General features: G+C 39.6%; 1 protein-coding gene across 1 annotated transcript in view; it reads left to right on the top strand.

The window, feature by feature from the left end:
• Window positions 1–24,475, top strand: part of COL9A1 (collagen type IX alpha 1 chain) — an 87,040-nt gene that overhangs the window by 50,860 nt on the left and 11,705 nt on the right. The window contains exons 26-36 of the mRNA XM_034990906.1: window positions 881–925; window positions 2,212–2,265; window positions 2,371–2,424; window positions 11,000–11,053; window positions 11,679–11,750; window positions 12,350–12,385; window positions 13,017–13,061; window positions 14,382–14,414; window positions 17,913–18,059; window positions 18,292–18,346; window positions 20,271–20,459. Of these exons, the coding sequence (XP_034846797.1) occupies window positions 881–925; window positions 2,212–2,265; window positions 2,371–2,424; window positions 11,000–11,053; window positions 11,679–11,750; window positions 12,350–12,385; window positions 13,017–13,061; window positions 14,382–14,414; window positions 17,913–18,059; window positions 18,292–18,346; window positions 20,271–20,459 (784 nt within the window). The remainder of the gene's footprint in view (window positions 1–880; window positions 926–2,211; window positions 2,266–2,370; window positions 2,425–10,999; window positions 11,054–11,678; window positions 11,751–12,349; window positions 12,386–13,016; window positions 13,062–14,381; window positions 14,415–17,912; window positions 18,060–18,291; window positions 18,347–20,270; window positions 20,460–24,475) is intronic.

Genomic DNA, 24,475 nt, shown 5'->3' with positions numbered 1-24,475 from the left:
TGACATTTTATACTTTTTTCCTGAATAAGGAGCTATTTCTCTAATAATTATACTAAGCTTTAATTTGTATTTTGTATTCTTCTTCTCTCTTTAGCTCACTCAATCTTTCTTATCTTTTTACTAATTCTGAGCTGTGGGCCAGGAGCACATACTCCCTCCTCCTTTTCACCAGTTCTGAAGTTCTTGTTAGCAGAGTTGAGTCATAAGAGGCTTGAGAGTATGCTCATGGAATGATGTGAGGTGTAAGATACCACTTTTTTGATTGTGTGCTATTTTGAATTATTCGAATTGGCATTTCCCTGCATTGATGTGGCTAGAGGTTAACGTGGATTATACAGATGTATTCTTGGAGACAAATGCTTCAAGGTAATAAAGGGATACTTGGTAATCTGAGGGCTGACCTCAATTTATTATGATATCTGATGTTTTAAAATAATCAGTTAGAGAACAGTAGGACTCCCAATAGTACCAGATTTTAGTTCGAGCCAGTGTTCTCCTACCATTCCGTTTTTCTACTTCAGGTTTAGCATTTCAATAGGTCTTTGTTTTGTTATTCTGTACATGGGATCATGCTGGTAGGAGCTCCCCTTGATTGGATTATAATTTGGAAATTCATGCTTGAAAAATAACTTTAGTTTAGAGGTAGGATTTGCCTAAGGGTATTCAGACTTAACAAGCCAGATAGAGTAAAGCCATTCCTTCTAAACTGTGGGTAGTTCTAGAACCGTTCAGAATTTGGGAATTAGGAAGAATCTCCCTCACACTAAAGCTTTGATGTTGTCATGATTCTCTCAGCCCCTCGGCAGTGTGCAGTGGGCATGGCATCTCACAGATTCTCCGCTGAGGTGATTCAACCCATGTTCTGTGTGTCCTCTTTTAGGGTGTACCTGGGATTCCCGGTGTCAAGGGTGTTGCTGGTGAAAAGGTAAAAGATGAAAACTTTTTAACTAATACTTTTCTCTGTTTTTTTTTTATTTTTTCATTAATATGCTTTATCATTTTTAGTATTTCCAACCTTTTATTTTATATTTGATCCTAAAGAGAAATTTAAAAAAAGGCTTTTTTTAAGGCCTCAAATACTAACCTCTTTCCTAGCTGTAGAAAGAATACTTTGACCAATTGTCGCTGATTAGACTTCTTTCCTGGGAAGTGTCATCCTTTGTCAGTGCAAAACACAGACAGTGTTATTGCTCTTTACCACTTAAAATAAGGAAATTATGATTAAGCTATAGAAATTATGTCAGTGAATGTTACTAACATGATTTCGCTTAAGCTGAAAAGATAGTAAACGTTTCGTTCTCAGACTGAGCAACCAGTGCTTATATTGCAGCAATTAAAAGCAATAGGTGAAGGAAAAATGAAAGGGATAAGATACAGCTTTACTTTATTTATTTATTTATTAAAAGATTTTTAAAATTTATTTATTTGAGAGAGAGAGTGAGAGAGAGAGAGAGCACAAGAGGGGGGAGCGGGAGAGGGAGAAGCAGATTCCCCGCTGAGCCGGGAGCCCAATGTGGGGCTCGATCCCAGGACTCCAGGATCATGACCTGAGCCGAAGGCAGTCGCTTAACCAACTGAGCCACCCAGGCGCCCACAGCTTTACTTTAAATAAAAGAGATAACATGGGAGCAACGTAGAATTTGGCCACTACTGCGTTCTATGGCTATAGCTCTCCAGTTACTGGGGTCCACAGCATCTTCAGCAGAAATGCTCCCTTCCTAAGTGGCCCGTGAGAGATTGGTGGTGCAGATGGATCCCCAGACATGTGCTTTCTCTGGCGCTTGCTGGCAGGGTCCTCTCAAGAGCACACCCACCTATTCCTCATGTTCACAGGATTCTTTTTAATTTTAATAGTGTCAGTGTCAGATAAAAGGGCTCCAAGAAGTTTATTGGAGATAGAAATGGTAAATGTCATTAACACTGTGAAGAAAGAAAAATCTTCTTATTCATTTTTTGACATTTGACCTTCATTTTTGAACATTTTTTTTGATACCTTTATTATACTTCTGGGAATAACAGAACAGTATCCTGAATCTAAAGAACTTTAACGTATCCATCAAGAAAGAGATTCTATATCCTCCCAAATTCTCAGTGTGAAATTGGGAAATTAATGCTATTTAGGTGTAAGAAATGCCCAGTCTGGGTAAGACAGGTTGATGATTTTGCTTACTTGCTGTCTGAATTACTTCGAATGTCGCATTTTACCTTTAGGGTAACACAGGTGCTCCAGGGAAGCCTGGTAAACTGGGAAATTCAGGCAAACAGGTAAGATGACATGAGTTACCTTTCCTTATGTTATCACCTGTTGTAATCACTCAGCAAAGAATTAGGGAGTGTTAACTTTTTCTTTCCCTGCCTTCCTTATAACAGGGCCAACAGGGGCTGCCAGGAGAGGTGGGACCCCGAGGACCGCGGGGGCTTCCTGTGAGTACTCCTTTTCTATAGAACCTTCTGAAGTGCCTTCTCAGGGTTTTGCTGGGTGTCCTTCCAGCCATTTATTCATTTATCCATGAATGCCTTCTCAAGTTGGAGCATGTGCTAGTCGAGAGAGACAGGGAAATGGGAATGCTATTCGTGTATACAATCTGCATTTAAAAAAATTTTTTAAGTATTTTTAAAAAGCATGAGGACCCTTTTTGCTCTTGTCTCATGTTGAAGGAAATATTTTAGTGTGGTTAAAAAAACAACTTTAATGAGCTGTAATTCATATACTATATAATTCAACCATTTAAAGCATACAATTCATTGATTTTTAGCATATTTACAGAATTATGGAATCATTGCCACAGTCAGTTTTAAAACCTTTTCATCACCCCAAAAAAACCTCCTCTGTGTCCACTTGCAGTCACTCAGCATTTCCCCCTAATCCTCTCAGCCCTAGGCAACCACTAATCCACTTTCTGTCTAGATTTGCCTGTTCTGAAAATTTCATATAAATAGAATCATACAGTATGGGGTTTTTTCAGTGAATGGCTTCCTTCAGCATGTTTCAAGGCTTAGCTATGCTGTAGCATGTATCCCTACTTCATTCTTTTTTATTGCTGACTAATGTTCAATAGTATGGACATACCACCTTTCCTTCATTCTTTCATCCACTGATGGACATTTGGGTTGTTTCCACTTTTTGGCCATTATGAATAATGAAGCTGTGAACATTTTTTCTACAAGTTTTCCTGTGGACACATGTTTTTATTTTCTTGAGTAGAACACCTAGGAGTGGAATTTCTGGGTCATGTGGTAACTATATTTAATCTTTTGAGAAACTGCTGGACTTCTTTTAGTGTGAGTTTGTAAATGTGTCTATTTTGCAGCCAATACAGCAATGTATATTGTCTCACTAGATACACTTTAACCCTTAGAGAGAAACTGATTAGGAAATTAAACACTATGCACTTACTGTTAACCATAAAAAATTTTCTCCGGCCTTCAGTTTAAGTTCTTATTTTTAAAAGCTGCTGGGAGGGCGCCTGGGTGGCTCAGTCGGTTAAGCGTCTGCCTTCGGCTTAGGTCGTGATCCCAGGGTCCTGGGATCAGTCCCGAGTCGGGCTCCCTGCCTCTCTCTCTCTCTCTCTCTTCTGTCTCTCATGAATAAATAAATAAAATCTTTAAAAAAAAAATCTGCTGGGTAACAAAAAGAACTCCAAGTGAGAACACAGAAACATTTCCAAATATTGTTGTTACTTCTTTTAAAGGATTTCATGAGCATGTTGAATGACAATTTTCGTTTCAAGGAAGTGAAATATTCCAGGTGTCTTGACATGAGAGGGGAATTTTTCCACTTCTCACAGGTGTTTGTCAACTGACCTCTATCAGGTGGTTTCCAGAAGTTTCTCTGCAGCCAAAGAAACTAGCTGCTGCTCCTCATTATGCTCCTTGCTCACTCACTGCTCAGTTATTCTTTTCTTCTCTCTTGCTTGAAGCCTGTGAACTTCTAATTAAAATAATTTTTTAATCGACTGCCAAAGCAGTGAGTTTATAGCTAGATCATATTCCTAAAACAATGAAGGTGCTACATGACTGGTCCAGAAAGATTTAACAGTGTGGGAGAGGGGCACTGGAACTTTGAGAATGTTGGCTATTAAGTCTAATATTCCCTTTATAGAGCAGGGAACAGTAAAGTTGAAGGGGCACCTGTTGTATGTCTGGTCCATGCACTGAACACAAAAAGTGACATGGTAGAGAGGGCTTGGCCCATCGGTTAAGTGCCATGGGATGTATAAAGAACTAGAGGCAAGAACTGCAGGAGATGGGGTGGAGGGTGTTTAGTTCTCTCACGTGAGGGGAGGCAGATCTGTTATGCCTATGCAAGATTTGAGCCTGATTCAGGTTTTGATTTTTGAGTTTCTGTAAATGTCCAGATTCTCTTTGCTCTGATCACTGTGGCTCAAAGCCTTGGTGTTCTTCTTCCATCACGTTTCCTATCTCCAATGGGACCTGTTGATTCTACCGCCTTCTTTTTTTAAAGATTTTATTTATTTATTTGAGAGAGAGAAAGTGAGCGCAAGCAGGGTGAAGGGCAGAGGGAGAAGCAGACTCCCCACTAAGCAGGGAGCCTGACTTGGGACTCAATTCTGGGACTCCAGGATCGTGACTCGAGCCAAAAACAGACACCCAACTGACTGAGCCACCCACCCAGGGGCCTTCTACCTCCTCCTTTTTAAGATCTCTTGTATTTGACTCTTCTTTTCTAAGCCCACCTTCACCATCCTGGCTCAGCTCATTAGCTGATGCTTGGATTAACAGATGTCTCCTGATTTGCCTTTCCAGCTTCTTTCCTTCCCCTACCAGTGTTCCCCAACAAAGTACTCCTGGTATGTTGGCTGGGATAGTTCTTCAGCTTCCCAGGATTTCACCCTAGAAGTCCAGTAGGGTTCCCCCAGTCATGGTGACAAATAAGAGTGTCAGACACAATGCCAAAGGCCTGGGGAGTGGCTGCGATCCCAGTCTGCACACACTGCCATATTGGTCTGTTCCAAGTACAGCTTCCATCATCACTTCTTTATTTAAAGATCTTCAGTGGATTTCCACTGGCAAGAAAAGGACGTACCAAATCTTAAACTGTCTGTTTATCCCCTGGTTTTACATCTCACTTTTGCCTTGCTCAGAGCCTGGATTCAAGTCAAGCTGGATTCCATGCTCATTTCCAAATAATCTCTGCACTTCTCAGCCCACCTGTTTTCTTTTGTTACACTCTGCCCTTAGATGGCTTTCTTCCCCATTTCTCTGACTCAACAGCCCATGTCCTTTCTTAGATGTAACTGAAATGTTAATTCGACAGTGAAACCATCTCTGATTATGCCCTATCCCCCAGGTAGAAGTGTTCTCTCCTTATTCTGAACCCTGTAACCCAGGGCCCCTTTCGCCCCATGCTGTGGGAACTGCAGGGAAGCAGGGACATCTCTGATCCACCTTTGCATTCTCTACATCTCTTCCCTCAGGGCCTGTCGCAAGGTGGTGCTCAATCAATATTTCTAAAAACGAATTGAATTGGAGGTATAATAAATCTCACTGTGCTGCTTATGTTGGTAATAATTGACTTCTCACCTACTATAAATTTTACAGAAAAGTGTCATGAGAGGTTATAAGTATTGAAGTTCTGGAGCAGAGTTTTAACACCAAATCTACTGACAGAAAGATACATTTGTTCTTTCATCTTACATCATTACGTTTAGTTTCATAGATAACTTCACACATTTTCAATGATTCCTCACAAGTTTTATCAGTTTTTCCTGCGAATGTCAAGTTGAAAAGCTGAGTAGAAGGAATGAAAACCTCTTTCTAATGTGTTCTACTAGTGGACCAGGGCTAATTGGAGCACGTCTTTGAAATTAAGTGGTATTTCCCTTTCAAACCATTGTTCTAAGAGCTTTAGCCCTGTGTCACAGCAACACACATTGGAGTTTTTTTGGTCACCTCCAGCAATTACATATGAGCACGTATCTTTACCAGTTGGATGGTGCTTCTGGCTTTCTTGCTCACACTACTGGTTATACCTGGATCTGGGTGACTCCTGGTTTACAGCAGGAGAATGGCGGCGGCCTTGGACGCCGTGGCTCCTGGTCCATTTCCCTCTTTCAGGCTTCCCAGAACTTGCCAGGGCTTTTGCTGAGTAAGTTGTGTTTGCTCTGCTCTCATGTTTCTGACTGGGATGAGTGCCATGCTGATCTACTTCCAGTTTTCTGAAAATTATACACTCCTGGAGTACAGAGCCTCCCCCATTTTCTCTTGAGGTCCCACCCCCACCCTATCACCAACAGCTCTGAGCACAGAGGTCCGCATATGGTGTGTTGTGGAATGATCGAAACTGCATTCCTGTGCCGCCCAGGCCATGGAAAATTATCCCTGTCAATAATCTGTGAAGCAGCTGTGATGGTTATAGATTTTGATCTGCCTCTGTGTGTGGGGGAATATTTAAACCTACACCAGAGAAAAATATAAACTATACAATGCTGTAAAATTGAATAGATTTTTAAAATATCTTTATGACAAACCTAAAAATTATCATTGTGGTAGGACTAATTTGATCTTCCAATGTTAATATGAAGATGGGTTTGTAAAAGCAACAATCTGTAGAAATCATAATTGATCTTCTGGGTTAATCAGCATCCTTTTTCCCAGAGAGAGGCACTTACGTATATGATTCAGACTAAGTATAATGATTTGTAATTTCTCACTTCTAAAATTAGCATGGCACTAAGAATAATGTTCATTCTTCAACTAGTTAGCATTTTGGGTAATCAGGCAAATACAACCACCTTCACAATCTACAGCACAATGCAATAAAATCTAAATTTCTTTTTTTTGCAAAATACTTATGACAACACAAGTATAATGAAGTAGATTTTTTCTGTGATATTTTAGAAGTCTAGTATTTCCATTTGAAAAGGAAGACTTCCAGATGGAATTATTTGTCTGTATTTCTTGAAATGAGTTTTGCAAAATAGCTCTCAGTACTTGTTTATAAAGAAGGTGCCTTCTTGGGGTGGCTCAGTCGGTTAAGTGTCTGACTCTTGATTTTGGCTCAAGTCATGATCTCAGGGTTGTGAGATTGAGCCCCACATCAGGCTCCACACTGGGTGTGGAGCCTGCTTGGGATTCTGTCTCCCTCTCTCCCTGCCCTGCCCCCCTCCCGCTCTCTAAAAAAAAAAGAAGACGATTCTTCTTGGTGATCAATGGTCTTTTTTTTTTTTTTTTAAAGATTTTATTTATTTATTTGAGACAGAGAGAATGAGAGAGAGAGAGCACATGAGAGGGGGGAAGGTCAGAGGCAGAAGCAGGCTCCCTGCCGAGCAGGGAGCCCGATGCGGGACTCGATCCCGGGACTCCAGGATCATGACCTGAGCCGAAGGCAGTCGCTTAACCAACTGAGCCACCCAGGCACCCGGTGATCAATGGTCTTGACAGAAACTGGAGAAATGAGGACTAGGGACTTTTTTTTTTTTTCCCCAAGAGCAACTTGTACTTTTAAAGAAACTTGGGAGATTTGAAAGGCAAAGAACATTTAATTAAACAGATTAAAATACTTAATTTTGACTGATTTCTATAGTTCTTGGGTAAAACCTTGGATAAAAATAACTAATGCTCTCATAGTGCTTACTCTAGCCACGTACTGTTCTAAGTGCTTTACGTATCTATTCAGTCCTTTCAAAAACCCTATGAGATTGGTATTGTTTTTATCCCCACTCTACAGGTGAGGAAACTGAGGCACAGAGAGGAGAAGTTGTGGGGCTGGAGTTGGCTGGGGCCAACATGGTGGAGCCTGGTTTCAGACCTGGCAGTGGGGCTCAGTGCCCGCAGCTTCATCTCCACCCTCCAGTGCCTCGACGGCTCAAGTCAAGGCTCTGCAGGATGGTTTTTATTTGAAGTTAGCTTGCCCAATTCTAAAGGTACAAGGCATATTTAGCAAACTTTAAATTTTGGTGTTCATGGAATTTTCGTAGTGAGCATTTAACAAGAGTCTAAAGTAAAGCTGGTGAAGACAAACAAACACAACATAAACCCAAACAGATTCCTGGGTCTGACCTCAAAATCACAGAATAAGAATCTAGGGGAGAGGGGGGAAGATAGGAGGAAGAACAAGGAGATGGAGTGGTGGAAGACATCTAGTGAAATATATTTCTAAAACACTCTTTGGGGGATTCTGATGCACAGCCAGAGTTGGGAATCACTGGTAGAGGGTCTGCAACTTTTTTAAGGCCTCGATTGGCTTCTTAAGTAGGGAGTGGTTGGCAGATGTGTCTGAACATGCTGGAGATATATATGGTGGCACAGAGCGTCCAAGAGGGAAAAAAAGCCTTTAATTTGGTCCTCATATTTTTAATGGTAGGATTTTGCCTTTTTTCCTGGTTCCTTACAATCCTTTTGTTACAGATCATAACTCTTGTTGTCACGGGGCTCGTAAATCTTAGCTACTGGGCAGAAAAGCCATATCCCTACCAGTTTCCCTTGCCCACATCTGAGAATATGGTTAAACCACAGCTGTTGAAACATAGGAGATTTACCATTTATAAGTTTAGCACACCTGGGGTTACAAGGTCATGGTTAATTGCTCCCTACAACATGTGTTCAGTTTAACCTATGTTTTTAGATATGACTATTTATATCTCGGTTCATGTTCACACTTCATGAACACTTCACGTTCATCTTACTTACATGTTTTTAGAATACATAGAAATCATAGGAATGGCCATCAGAAAATCTTGTCCTAACACTTTATTCATAACTGCGTGGTCATTGTTGTGAAAATCAACATTACCTTTTTCAACCTTGAGGTGATTTCTATAGAAATACCTACGTTTAAAATGGCCAAGGATTTAAAGGATGAAAGAGAAAAAAAAAATGAGGAACACATTCTGTCTGTTTGTGTACTAACAGAGGAGTAAATGCTTGTAATTTTACTGACCTGTGCATGCTGGGCTCTCTTGGGAACAGAAGGTCAGCAGAATAGTCTCCACTGGGGTTCTGAGCCATTCATATGTGTTACCAAGGGCCTGCCAGTGGTTGGAAAACACTTACAAATTGACTAATAGCTCATGAAAGAGAAAATAAGTACCAGCAGAGAAAATCTTTGCCTTTGGCAAAATAATCCCAACAAAAGAGAAATGAAAAGTCACACAGCCCTTTATTTTAACTTAGCCCTTTGGTTTGTGAAAGAGAAAAAAAGTACATCAATCATCTTTCTTTTGGCATAATGATGCATGTATTTAGAAGTGAATACTTGAGAGTTTGTTTGGAGGTTCTAACGGGAGTGCAACTACTCGTATACCCTTGACTGAAGAACGGTTTTGTATATATATATATAATATATATATGTATATATATGTACATATATATACGGTTTTGTATATATATAATATATATATGTACATATATATACACACATATATATAAAAGAAGTGAATACTTGAGGTTGTGCCAAGAACTGCTTTCCCCTTCTGATATCATTAATTAGTTTTCCCACCAATGACTGTTAATTATATTGTGAATTAAAGTCATGTTAGCCCAATGACATTTCGGATCTTCATCATGATGCAGTTCAGAAATTATTTGAAAATGCCAACAGAGCAGATATACTGAAGAAAATCTGTCTTGAACTTTCAAGTGCTGGGCTAAATTAATGGGGTAGAACCCAATCTTTATATTAATAGATGGATAGAAGAATCTATCACGTGGCTGGTTTTCATCTAGTCTTGTATCTTTCCAGTGCCCATCCTCATAGGCCTGCCTCAGGCTTCTAAGCTGCTCACAAGGGTTAAGGGCCAATGTATCATCCAAACTTACATATTAGACAGGTTGCTTATATAAAATTTTTTGAAAACTATTTAAGAGCATTTCATTTAAATCACCTATAAGTCATTTGAGACAACTGCCACTTAAGTGTAGCTCAAACTAGAGACTTGTAATTTGGCAAATATTACTTAATCCTTTAAAGAAACTGAAAATTCAGAAGGATTATGGACCTTGACACTTGGTTCAACTTAGAGATAAATGAATAGCATATGGGCCAGATCAGGATAATCTTAGCAGGAGCATTTATAAATATCAAGAATTAATATGAAGTTGTCATGTCATTTTAAAGTAAAATGAACTCAAAAGACTACTTTCATTTTTATATACACTATCCAGGAGATGTGATTATTTATCCAATAATCTTGTGTTCAGTTTAGTTGAATATGAGTTAGAAATAAAACAAGCTTTTATCAGACTGCATAAGACTGTATGAGGTTCTTGGGGAAAGAAATTGAAGAATTCATATGTCTCCTTTTCTCAAAGGGCTTAGAGTTTCAAATAAAGAATTGAAATTGGCTCACAAAATGAAATGTTGCTTTCGGTGTATTTTCATTATAAATTATACTTTCCAAAGTTTATTTAATCTTTTAAGACATGTTTAGAACAAGAATGAGTAGAACAAAGAGTTTTGTATGTTAGAAACTTTGTAAATTTCTATTCTCTCTGTCTTTTTGAAGTCACATTAGTAATTTAAAGGCAAACATCCCCGTCCTGTTTCTCTTTTTTTTTCCCCACTCTTGTGCAGTTCAAGATCGTTTGCTAGATGCTGCTTTAATATGTACTGTGGACCAGAAATTTACCGTGTTTTAGGCATTAGGTGGAATTCACAAGTGATGTACCTAATACCTCAAGAGCACACACTCTAATGAGAGGATAAAACACGTACACAGATAACCATAATATAAGTTACATTGTGATTCAGATGCTGGAAATTACTGTCATTTCACATAGATGTAGCAGACATCGTTTTTATCTAATGGGCCATAGTCACAAGGAACAACATGACCACATTCACCGAAGGATAAACACTGGGGAGGCTGGGGGCATTTTACAGAAAGGTCTCTGCCTTCAGTCGAAGATGGGGAGAATACTTTGATGACTTTTATATTTAAACAAAAACCTAAGTAGAGTGTTGTTTTACTGACATAGTAATTAAGCATTTGAGTTTTGGCAAACTAGCCAGTTGACGGTCATGTTTGTGTTTTTCCAGGGCAGTAGAGGAGAAATAGGACCAGTGGGACCCCCAGGACTACCAGGTAAACTGGTAAGTAATATTTCCAGCCTCCAGAAGTTTATTTGCTTTATACAAAACACAATACATTTTAAAAAATAAGCAAGGAGAGAAAAACAATGTACAAAGGGTGACTTAATCATCTGTACTTGATTTCTATTGTTATGTGAACGCGTGAAAATGTAAATGGGAAATTTCAAGTTATACCTAGGATACCCTCCGAGGGTATTTTAATCAGTGTGGTTTGCAGCATACATTTTGAAACCGGGAGAAACGTGAAGTGCTGCACTTGGCCTCTGGTGGTTCTTGGAATTGAAGAGAAGTGGGCGTGAGTGCTGCCTTTTACTTCTTGAGCCCTGCTTGTTTACACAGCCAGAGAAGCAGCACTATTGCAGGGACTCCACTGAAAGAGCCCACTGTTGGCAAGGGTGCAAACCCAGGAACTGAGGACCTCCGAGGTGGAACCAAGCGGGTGGAGGGACTGGCCTATTTTTTTCCCTGGAGAGCCTGGGAGAGAGGCAGATTTGAGGAGCAGAGTTAAACCAACGACAGCGCATTTATTTTAGACGAGAGTCCACACACCCAAGGTTGTGTCTGCCTCGTGTGATTGCAGTGTCGTGCTAACAGCGATTCTGGAGACCCTGTGTTTGTTTTTCAGGGTTCTCCTGGCAGTCCTGGCCTTCCTGGCTTGCCTGGCCCCCCTGGCCTTCCTGGAATGAAAGGTGACAGGGTAAGATATCTAGCCCCCCCCCCCCCGAAAGTTCCTTAATTGGAAGGATGAGTTTTACTATATTGAGAAACCGAGCTTGCTTTTGGCACAGTGGAGATTTTTATAGCAATTATCATGGACAGCTATCAAGAAAGGTATCCTGAATTAGTGAGAGTTGAGATTAAGGAGCTAAAAAAAATTAAAAAAATATATATAATAATTTACCAGAAGGAAAATACAAAAGTTGAGAAAAGTAAAAATGCCAGTTGTAATCATAGTTCCTGTTTAGTTTTAAATTTACATTCCTACCAGTCCAATTTTATGTGGATGTGATCAGAGAGCACCCCGAGTTGCCAGCTTTTGGACAACTGTCAGTTTCTTCAGGCCTTACCTGGCTGTTGTTAGGTTGTCATCCTGATTTTTTTTTTTTTTTTTAAGTAAGCTCCACGCCCAGCCTGGAGCCCTGTTGTTAGGTTGTGGGGAGAGGAGCAAGTCCTCATCTGTCACATTATTCATACTTGCCCTTATCTACCAGCCTGAGGCGGGAAGTTGGTTCATTTGAAATTATAGAATTGAACATCTCAAAATACTGAAAAGGTATTATGTTTTATTCGTTACAGGGAGTAGTCGGTGAGCCAGGTCCAAAGGGTGGACAGGTAGGTCCTATCAGGAGAGTATGAAATGCAGTCCGTGATGTGCATGGAGGTGCCTCACCAGCAGGGGGCACTGGCTGGTTTATGGGTGAATAAAAGGACGGAGGCTAGCAGTGTTTCTCAACTGTGCTTCATAGTGTGTGAAAGCTAGAGAGTTTAGTTTGGTCTGTAACCTTATCTACTGCTTTAATAGGCTGGAGCTGATGATTGCTCTGCCTCCAAGATGACACATTGAAAAGAGTGTCCCTTGCTCTCATTCACCAGATTGGTTTACTTATCAAGACCTTAACAAATAAAATGTGAATGTGAATTAGAGTTAGTCCTTTTTCTGGGTTCCTTTTTCTACAGTGAAAGCCTTTTTTCAAGGATTACCTAATTATAAAATTGCTGGATACAATCATTAATCCTTAACTTTAGAAGAAACTCAACCTCACCTGCTATCTTTTCTCTAGGCTCTGTTATATTTTTGACTAGCCACTGACAGCTAGACTGAAAAGCCATTGAGGGCATTTTGTATTTCTGCATGATCTGGTGGGCACCGTGGGCACTTAGGAATGCTTATCAATGTTGACAGGTTAAAACTGAGACAAGGGACTAAGAATTCAAAAATGTGACTTTTAATTTTAATTTTTAGGGTTCGTCTGGTGAAGAAGGTGAAGCAGGAGAAAGGGGTGAACTTGTAAGACATTTTGTTTTGGTTAATGATGAGCCTTACTGATTTTTAACTGTACTAGAAACATAATTTTTCTTTTTCTCTGATACTGTTATCCTTGCTGACTTCTTCAGCGGCTGCGGTGTTTTTATATATACTAATGAATGACTCCCCAAGACTGCAGCCAAGTTCAAGTAAAGCAGAGGGTAAACATCCCAAAATTGATAGACCAGGCCTTAAGCCTTTGAAGAACAAAGTGTTCTCTTATAGGTGGTGACTTTCTTGTGGCTTTACACCTAGACATTCAAAGTGATTCTTAGATGACTATAGAAAGTCTATGAATAGTGCCTATCATGGAAACAAAATGAATTTTATTATAGCCAGAAAGCTGTGGCTCACAAGTTTGACGGTGGGTACTTTCCGTAGTCTAAAACCTTCCAAAGAAGTGACCTCCATCTCCAGAGGATGCTGCTGCTAAATCTCCAGGAAGGCAGCAAGAATGAGAAAAAATTTTCTTACTGCCAGAACTGCTACATCTGCGGGCTCATCTTTGTGGTTTTGACACAATCTAACATGACCTAATGTGGAAACTTACATTTGGTCCTTTGGATGGTGATAGATTTCTCATAAAATAGTTCCAGAGAGCACTTAGTGCAGAAAAAAAAATTCTTGTAATGTTGTTTTATCCAGATTTTCAGGATTTAGAGCTAATATTAATGTAACATCTGAATTAGGCAAAGCTCTCTATTAAGTAAATTTGAAAAGAATTATTTTAATTTTATTTTCTGTTAAAATTTTTCATTTTATGGGCTAAGAGGATGTTTTAAATCATTGTTTTGTGGTGGAGATGAACTGATGTGCTTGAACTTGAGCTGAATTCATATCTAGAATTAGGGGTGAGAGATTTATGCATAAAATCAGGCATATTTGGTTTGATAGACTTTTCCAGATGAGTTTTAGAATACTGTTAGAGTTTCAAAAATGAAGTCATCAGGTTTAAATGTCCACTATATTTTAAAACAGCATGCTAGTTTAATGTCTTTTGACTTACACATTTTAATTCTCAACACCTAGCATTTTAGATCTGGTTGGAGCCTAGTAGAGCTCCGATTCTACCCTGTTATTTAACAGATAAGTTAGTCAAAAGCTAGGAGGTTACAAAGCTCAGAAAGTAGCAGAACTGGGACTAGAATCCAAATTTTGAATCTCATGTTTTTCTGTAGTGCCAGAGTTCATCTCTTCATGGTTTTCTATAGATTTCAGCAACACAATAACCTATTAAATGTTTTTAGTAAACTATCAAATGTGAATGCATGGTTCTAACATAATTTTGTTTTATTGATTTAGGGAGAGATAGGATTACCTGGGCCAAAGGGATCTGTAAGTACAATGAACAATAATGGTATAAAAAAATAAAAATACCAATAAAGCCATAGAAAATGCAATGCTCTGCTTTATGAAATCACTATAAAATTCAAGTCTTAAAGGACTTACCTTCAAGGAAATTAATGTCTAAATTTATTCTTTAAGTAATGGATTCATCCAAAGGTGGGGGAACCACCTCACAACAGTGTAAATGGATCTGCCTTTTGAATTAATCCACTCTAAAGGAAGTTTTTATCATAAGTAGCTCAATGAGTAGTATACATAGTAATTTCTTTCACAAATGGGTCATTTTAAAAGAACTGACTTGTCCTTTGTGGTGACAAGAGTATAAATGAATTTCACTGGCACTCATGCCATTGCAAATATTTCAGTAATTTTATTAATCTCCTGTGTGTTCTTTGGGGAAGTAACATAAAGTCGTAATGCATCAGAAAATTTAATAGACAATTATTAAAGCTAGAAAATGATCATCTCATTCAATTCATCATTTTACAGAAACTAAACTGATCTCCTTAGAGATTAGATGTATTCAGAATTATAGAACCAATAATAGAACCAATTATTAGAACAAAATTAATAGAATCAAGTAGAGAACCAGCAAACCTGGGATGATTCACTAATTTGAAAGGAATGCACATTTAATACAATAAGAAATTTAAGAGAGTATAAGGGAAAAGATGAAGCTCAGACCTTAACCTCAAAAGCCACCACCACTAGCTTCCATTTAATCTTTTAGTCCTTCCTGTTTCTAGAATCTTCTCCACTCTTCTCTGTCCCTATCCAACACATTATCCTCATAGCAGCCAGTGCCATCTAGAGAAAAATATAAAGCCCACTCTTTATCCCTCCTCTGCATAAGCCCTTCAGGAATGACATTTGATAGAATAAAATCAGACTCTTAGCAAAATATATAAAGTCTTTGATGAAGTGGTCTCTGCCTTGCCAACCTCGTCTCTAGCTATCTGGAACTTCATCTGTTTGCAATTGTTTTTACTTGGCATGCTATTTAATGCCTTGTGCTGTTCTCCTGGCCTGGAACACTCTTCCTCTTTCCTTAGAAGAGCTACCTCCTACTTAGGCATGTAGCCCGATCCTCAGCTCAACTTTCCCCCCGGAGGACACCCCTCCCCCCCAGACTTGGTTGCAGTGCCAGCCCTGGGCTCTTCACATGCCCCTGAGATGGAAACTATTTTTTTTTTTTAAAGATTTTATTCATTTGATAGAGAGCACAAGCAGGGAGAGCCGCAGAGGGAGAGGGAGAAGCAGGCTCCCCGCTGAGCAGGGGGCCTGATGCGGGACTCGATCCCAGGACTCCAGGATCATGACCTGAGCCGAAGGCAGATGCTTAACCAACTGAGCCACCCAGGCGCCCGAGATGGAAACTATTATGTTGTATTAACTCACCTGTTTACACACACTCTCCAAACACCGTTGACAGTCTCAAGCTTTAAGTAACATCTTTACACCTAAGAATCTTTGACAGGAATGGTTTAGGATTGAGAAAAAAATGTGAAGAGTAAACCTTGATAGGATTTGATAATAGAAATCCTACCTCACTATCTAGAAATAACTGGTAATGTTCAATGGTAAGAATTTGTTGTAAAAGGAAAAAGTGAATGAACAATGCAGTGGTCAAAATGAGTTAATTTCATTTAAATTTGGGTATATTACTAGGAATTAACTCTTGATTTATCACCTCCCCTTCCTACCCCTTTCTCTTCTCTGCCACTACCCACCTAATTCTGATGCAGCTGAAGTGTGTTGTCCCAGAGTCAAGGAGACACACTTTCACTTTGCTCGGTGATCTCAGCAGAGACAAACCTGATAAGTAGGTGAAGTCTGTACCTCCAGTTTCTACTTCAGTATACCACTCAATTGAGGAATTCTTTCCAGAGCCCTGGGGCCCTTGAGCTATCCTAGCCATGTTGGCCCTTGATCCCTTCATCGAAAATGTCCTGTCCCATGTTGTAGCAGTATTTCAGACGTCAACAAGATGATAGACTCTGATTTGGCCTCCTTTGTTTTCTGCCAGTTCTTTAGTGCACTTCCAAATTCATTTTGGCGTCTCCTCAGGGTTGTTTTAGAAGTTGCTGTAGTTTTATTCTGTAGTCATCTGACAGCTCTGAACCCTCCACAGCACATCCTTAGCTCTCTCTGTTGACACTGTCTTTCAGGAAGTCTTTTAGGCCATAATTTCTTCATAGAAGCAGTTTTGACAAGTTGACTTAGATGAGTATCAATTTTTTTGCCTAAAGAAAGATTGGAAAAAGTATAGGCACTGAGCTTTATTCAGAGGCATCTAGTGAAAGCCCTGCCTCATCACCTCCTTCCCTTCAGCTTAAAACATCTGACTGTTTGAGTTAACTTTTTTTTTATTATGTTATGTTAATCACCATACGTTACATCATTAGCTTTTGATGTAGTGTTCCATGATTCATTGTTTGCGTATAACACCCAGTGCTCCATTCCGTACGTGCCCTCTTGAATACCCATCACCAGGCTAATCCATCCCCCCACCCCCTCCCCTCTAGAACCCTCAGTTTGTTTCTACATAAATGTTGCATATGAAAAAGCAGGGTTAAGTCACTTCATGAACTTCATTTTGAGCCCTAGCACTCCCTTATTGCCTCCTGTCCTTTTATCTTCTCATTCTTATTCTATAAACAATGGCACATTGTAACTACTATGCCATAAATTCTACCAGAGGTAGTTTAACCGAAAGTGAATTAATTTAGCTTTGTTTTAAAGCAGTTATTGTAGATGGGGACTTTAAAAAATGTTTTTAGTGGTCTGCTTTCAGGAAAAAAAAAATCTGGTATATGCTTTTGTGCTAAGGAAACAGTTGGTTTATTTTTTTAACTTCTTTAATATTTAGATTTTTAACTTCCTCAAGACTTAGATAAATTATGGACTCACTCTTTTTGTTCCAGTATTTTAAATGTATTCATTTTAACTGCAGCATTTGAAATGTGGCATTTTAAATGTATTTAGTTAATGTTAGTATTTTATAATTCCTGGATACATCTGCTTCAAATTCTCCTGAGTGTTACAAAGCTAAATAACTTATGTCCTTGGAAATATCTTTATTTTATGCTTTCTGTATTGGTGATATACAAAGTAACATGTCTTGTATGAACTCAGTGGCCTTTTTGTGGCCAGAAAAAGTGCACAAGTCTTGTTAAAAATGAACTTGTTCTTAGGAAGTGGCTTAAAGTATAAGGAATGTAGTTTAAAAATGCATTATTTCAATTAACATTTTGAAATAGTAACTATACCAAAAAGAAAGATTTTGAAAAACTTTACTTGAACTGGAATTCTCAGAGACTGTGGCATTCTGTGTCTTTACCTTGAGAATTTGTAACCTCTGAGCAAACATCTCTTGGGAGACAGAATGTAAGCAAACCCCAAATTTCACGTAAGTCTTGTATTAATATTAAGCAGACACATGACTTGTGGATAGCCCTGGTTTTATAATGTGCCATTTTGTTCTAGGTGGGTAACCCTGGGGAACCCGGCTTGAGGGGGCCCGAAGGAAGTCGGGGGCTTCCTGGCGTTGAAGGACCAAGAGGACCCCCTGGACCACGAGGCGTGCAGGGAGAGCAGGGTGCCACCGGCCTGCCTGGCATCCAGGGCCTTCCAGTGAGTGGTGGGCAGTCTCTGGGGTTTCCCTTTGGAGACTCCAGCTCACAGCCCCAGGAAGGGGGCTGGGAGCCAGGCTAGCCCAGACACCAGCTCCTCAGCAGTGTGGGAGAGTTCTCCTGTAAATCCAGCCACCTGGCCACTTGCTGAGTCTGTCAGGTTACCATTTAACAATGTCTTCTTTATGGTTCTGTGTATAAACCATCTTTTTTTTTTTTTCCCCCTGTCTCAGGGTAGAGCACCGACAGATCAGCACATTAAGCAGGTTTGCATGAGAGTCATGCAAGGTAAATAAATCATAGTCTTGACTTTTGGTGTGCTTTAAAGGTGTGGGAGATTTTGAATAATATTATATTAATTGTTTTATCTAATTTTTTGGCCACAGAATAGCTTATAGCCTCAAAGAAAATTTTTATCTTTATAGGTTAGCCCATTTTTTTTTTAAGATTTATTTATTTTAGAGAGAGAGAGAGAGAGAAAGAGAGTGAGCACACGAGCCAGTGGGGGGAAGGGGCAGGGGGAAAGGGAGAGAAAGTCTTAAGCAGACTCCCCACTGAGCAGGGAGCCCAGCATGGCACTCATCTCATGATCCTGAGATCACAACCCTGAGATCACGACCTGAGCCAAAACCAAGAGTCAGACGCTTAACCAACTGAGCCACCCAGGCGCCCCTGGGTTAGCCTATTTTTGTTCTTGGTTTTGTTTTTTGCCAAGGAGGTTAATTTACAAGAAAGCACACACACAAACACACACAAGCTCCCCCCCCCCCCTTTGGAACACAGATTCTCAGGTATCTTTCCCCTCCTTAACATCCTACCACTTAGTGTGTCCCTGGCACTGACCCTGGCTCTCTCTGTAGCTTATATGTGAAGTAACTGACAGTCTTCATGCCCATAAGAAGCATAAGGACATTATCTCTACTCATGTATCATGTATGTAGAAAACCAATAACTAGTATTTTACCAAAATGGGTGATATATTTTTACATTTGTTAACCTTTATCTAAATTCATTAGCTATAGCAATTGCTATATAGCTGTTTTAGAATTGGTCTAGTTCTAAAATCACATAGAAAAGGAAGAAATTGGGGAGACAGGAACTGGGGAGATCCTGTAACTTTGGGGCCTTCTAACAAATAATTACCTTATTCTAGTTGGAACCAATTCCGTCATGATAAATACTCTTCTTTTGCAAGCTCATGAGATAGTCTAATTTGTCTGGTAGACTTGTAGAGTTTTCCAGAATGAAATTGTCACTTCTATATTTGAAAGCCAATATAAGTCTCTTTATGGCAGACATTTAATCTTGAAAGGATATTTCAATTTTAAACGTTATATCCCTAGAAAATTATAATTTTATGCTAACTCTTACATAAGGCAAACTAGAATGCTCACATTTAAACAATTTTAAAGTGTTCGTTAGAAATTTGTTTCCAATTCATAATCTCCTTCACACCTTTAAAAAATATTACACTGGCATATTTCCCTTAGAGTATTTCCATAGGAAAGGTTTCTTGCTCTTCATGGTTTCAGTGGATGATTCTTAATCTATTTAATGGTTCCTGAAAAAGCCCACACAGTTATTAATTTTTAAGACAGACTGTGAACATTCCCAAGAAGCGGGCTATTTTTAATGTCTGTTGTCTATTCCAAGCATGAAAAAACTTTTGAGAGGGGAATTTTTAAGAAGTTGTGAATGCTCAGGATATTTTAGGTCACTTAATATCTTCAGACTGAAAATGTGGGGCTAGGTCTCAAATGCTCTCTCAATACTAATTCTGGACAATGTCCTTGGCTTTTAAAAAGCTTTGGGACATCCACTTCTCCCTCTGTTAAGAAACTCATTTTCTTCCCGTCATGGGTTTTCAGATAACCAGCTGGGACTCAGGTGACAGACTCATCCTTTTAGAACACTACTCACCTGAAAGCTTTGCTGTGTGTGTGTGTGTGTGTGTGTTATCCCCCTGCCCTTGTCTCACAACAGCAGGACCAAATATATCCCAAAAGAGCTGAATAAAACAGCACCAGGGAAGCTTCTTGGCAGAAAGTCCATGGAAAGATGATCTAACTCTATTCACTTCCCACCACGAATTTTGAAGCTCTGGTGACACATTTAGAAAAAAGGACACTTGAATACCCCCCCCCTTTTTTTTTCATTTGAATCACTTTCATGTTTCTGACTTCTCTGGACTGTTTTGTTTATTATCTTTTAGAGCATCTTGCTGAGATGGCTGCTAGTCTCAAGCGACCAGACTCAGGGGCATCTGGCCTCCCTGGGAGGCCTGGACCCCCCGGTCCTCCGGGACCACCTGGAGAGAATGGGTTCCCAGGCCAGATGGGACTTCGTGGCCTCCCAGGCATTAAAGGCCCCCCTGGTGCTCTTGGTTTGAGGGGGCCTAAAGGTAAGCCATTTTGCTCGTCCTTTTTCAGATGTATCCACACATCCTGCCAAGCTCCAGATATCCTTTGAGACAAGGAGACGTATCATTCTCTTGTACCGTGATGATGGGAAAGATCAAAAAACTATTATACGACATCCTCTTGACCTTGCTGTGTGGTAACAAGAGACCAAAACCTAGAATTAAGGTCCCTTGATTTTCAGTACTGATCTTTTCCAGTTACCCTCTGCCTCAATCATAGTTCAAAATAACTAGGATCTCGTAAAGGATCATTCAGCCTTTTTTTTGAGACTCGAAAATCATTGCGGAGCTCTTCTAAGATGGCAGCCAGCCTTAGAACGTTTGTATCCGTTACTTAAACTAATAACATTTGTTAGCAGGTCAGAAGACATAAATTCTATGAATTGAGGTTGCCTCCCTCTTCTTTGAAAAAGTGACATTGGATATTTAGTTTTGATGGATTTTTTTCAGCTCAGAAGTACAATCGAACTTTTTTCCTTCTTTAACATGTGAGGGAATGTGAGAAAGTTTGTTTCTTCCCCTTTTATTGAAAGCAAGTGTTTTGCCAAAAAAAAAAAAAAGTGTTGTGAGTGTGTTAGGTATTCAGCAGGACCTGCGGAAGGACTGGTTGCCTCAGATGGTGTTTACTAGTTGAGGTGAGTATGTCAGCGTGGGGTGGGTGTGTGTCCTGGATCATTTACAGAGAGCGCTAAACAAAAAGGACTTTCTATATCTTGGCGAGTGACTGACAGTTCTCTAGGGAGCTTCAGAAAGATGTGGGGCTTCAGAAACAAGAGAGGGGCTTTTTTTTTTTTTTTTAATGGTGGTGCTCCAATTAGGGATAAATATTGTGGTGTGAAGGGTCAGAGGCCAAGCAAGCTGCCATTTTGGATCTATAAATGAATTGCTGATGTATTTGGCTAACTTCACTTTCAGCTGAAACAATTTTGTTAATTATATTTGTTTTTTGTTTTTTTTGGCATGTGCATTGCCGTATGTGAAAAAATGAGCACTAATTGGAGTCTCTTGTGAGGCTGGCCCAATTTCCAAGCTCTCAGAGGCTGGACGAAATCAAATATGGAGAGAGCTCAGAGCTCATCTTAAAGAGAACCGAGTATTTTCTTTGAAAGGATCACATCGCCACCCATCTTTGTCCTGATTTTAGCTCCTGGTTCAGGAACTCACGAGTAGGTCCTCCCTCTGTGCTTAGTCCCCCTTCATTCTGTTCACAATTTCTAAGAAACTCTGCTGCCTCGAGTGGGTTGTTGACGTCCTTGTTTCTGTGGCACCAGAGCCCACCGTGACTCCTCAGTCCTTCTTGTTAGTTCCCTTCAGACAGTGGTTCCGAGAGAGCCGGTACCTGGAGGCTGGAGTGTCTGCACCACCAGGGACCCTGTCTGGGATACAGATTCCCCAGCCCGCTCCGGTCCCACTGATCCGAGACTCTGCAGGTGGGGCCCAGCAGTCTGTTTTCTAACAAGCCTCCAGATGAATCTGATGCTGCTAAATGCACCATGTAAAGCAGTCACCCATTTTCCTGCTGAAAAGGAACACCTTGTAGGGGCTATAGAAATCACAGCCCTCTGTTTTCTTTGGCTAAAAGGAAGTCTCCATACGTGGGGCAGAACTTAACTTTGAGTTAGTAAGAGAACTTGCCTGAAGTCCCATTTCATGTTCTAAGAAGAAAGAACGTCCATGTCTACTTACTATGCTGGTAGAGACTGCCTAAAGCCGTGTTTCTCAGCCTGGGGAGCACCGTGGAATCATCTGGGGAGCTTTAAACACTGTCCACAGCTCAATCCCATTCCCAGAGATTTTGACTTAATAGGTCTGAGCAGCAGGATTTAAAAACATTCCCATGTGATTTTAATATACAACCAGGGTTGGGAACAATAGGAAACAAAGGTGAAATGTTCAGGAAGCTTCCTGGGAAGCTCCTAGCAGCACTAAATTTTCAGTGGCTATGTTGGGCTGACTTGGATCTAGCAGATGAACCTTATTTTGAAGGGGAGAAAAATATATTTCTGTATTTGGAACCCGGAAAATGCCCCTGGCACAGAGTTTATTCATCAAGCATAGTTTGATTGTATAAGGGACTTCCCCCTAATGCTTCTTCAGTATTTATGACATAGTCCATAATCTAGAAAAGATATAGTCTTTTTTTCTTTTCTCTAAAGGACTTTTTCTGCCCACCCTCCTCCATCCCTTTATTATCACTGGGTTCTTTTAAAGCAGCATCTCCTCTGTTTTACTTCTTGAAATTTGGGGTGTGGGAAGAAAGGAGTACTATCCTTGGATTTAAATGAGTGCTGTCACAAATTTGGAAATGTATGATTCCAGGTAATCGGACTTGACCTTTCTTGTTCTACCACATACATTATAACAGTAATATTTAATTGAAAACATATAATGTCCCACTAGTCAAAGGTTACAGATCAGTTCTTCCTGGAGAACAAATACTCCAGCATTTGAAACTTAAATGTTCAGCCAGTTTGAGAAGAGATGTATTTCAGTGTCACCTGTTGCCTTTTTCCCATGCCTAATAAAGGGGTAGTCTGAGTCTTGCTCACCATATTACTTTAAGAGTCTTTTCCCAAGGAAATTACTACATAAATAATGAACAAATAAATTTTACTAAAGCTTTTAGCAGTTCAAACTATGTCTAATAAAATAATTTTTTTCCTATAAAACTGGTCTGCAAAACACAGTGAAACATTTTCAGTAGGAGTTTGTAGATGCCAGAAATCATACTCAAATCTTAAATCATATTTATATATTTTTTTTTGTTTTTCATTGACATGTTCTGTGCAATATTATACAAACAGGGCCAAGACCCATGCTGCATGTACATTTTATATGTATACTCAAGCAGAAACACGAGAGATACCTAATTGGCTTTATGTTCACTTTGTTTAGTATTAGTCTTTTGTGTCATAAATACTATTTTTAAATGTTGATGGTTTGGATTAATTTTAAATCCCTTTGAGTAAGGCTATATATCAATTTTTTGATACTTTAGTGAGTCAGACGGATGTGTCGATATGTAAGTGATGGCATGAGAAAATACACGTCATTACTGTAACACTTTTTTTCGGTATTAATCTGCTTGCATGGGGTTGGAGTATCAGTTATAGCTTTCAAATAAATGAAATAAACTGCAACTACGGAGCAATGAGAATTTCTTTAGTTTTAGCCACTCCATTCAGAGGGAGCTGTTTTGCTACTTACACTGCACATTTCCCTTTTTACCTTATCTAAAGCTCATTTTACAAGCTCGCTCTATTTTTCCACACAGTAGGCTAGCGAATAAAAGTGGACTTTAGTTCCCTGAGCCAGTTTTCAGACATGTCAAAAGAAGACATGATCAGGGTTTGAAGAAGCGGATGGACCCTGGGGATCCCAGAGCCCGGCCGCAGCTCTGTCTGCTGCCACGCACCTCTGTCCTGGAGCCCACCTAAAAATTGTGTTTCTACGACCGACATCCACAGGGCAGCATCAGCACCAAGACAGCAGTCTTCTTCCTTGCAAGCGACATTTTAAAGGGGATGTGGCTTCATGCCAGAATGTGTTTAACTTTCACTGTCTGCGTGAAAGTTACATTTCAATTTATAATCTTCATCTCCTGTCTTCAGAAAATGTGGCACATTTATTGGTTCTCTTCTCGTTGCTAGCCTCCAGAATTACAGGGATATGACATTTAAATTGCTAAGTTAACAAGAGCGCTTAAGTTGTTAGTTTTTAAAATGCTAATTGTCGTATCTTCCTAATATAGTAAGGCCATATTGATGAGGAGGATAAAAAAAACAGCTTATGTATGAGTTCAACTTGAGCTCTATATCCTTATGCAGTATTTATATAATTTTAAAATTGTTTTAAAAATATAGTTGATTCATGATAAAAATATTCATACAAGGACATTCACAGCCAACATCAAAGTACGGTGACTATTTAAACATTCACTTCATAGAGATTTTTTTTTTTGCTATTTTGGCATGCATGCTTTTGTTTTTTAAATTATA

This window comes from Mirounga leonina, unplaced genomic scaffold, assembly GCF_011800145.1.
Source record: "Mirounga leonina isolate KUSES-001 unplaced genomic scaffold, KU_Mleo_1.0 Mir_53, whole genome shotgun sequence".
In the NCBI taxonomy this organism is placed as follows: domain Eukaryota; kingdom Metazoa; phylum Chordata; class Mammalia; order Carnivora; family Phocidae; genus Mirounga; species Mirounga leonina.
Note: the sequence above shows the minus strand (reverse complement) of the source record. Positions and strands in the feature narration are given on the sequence as shown.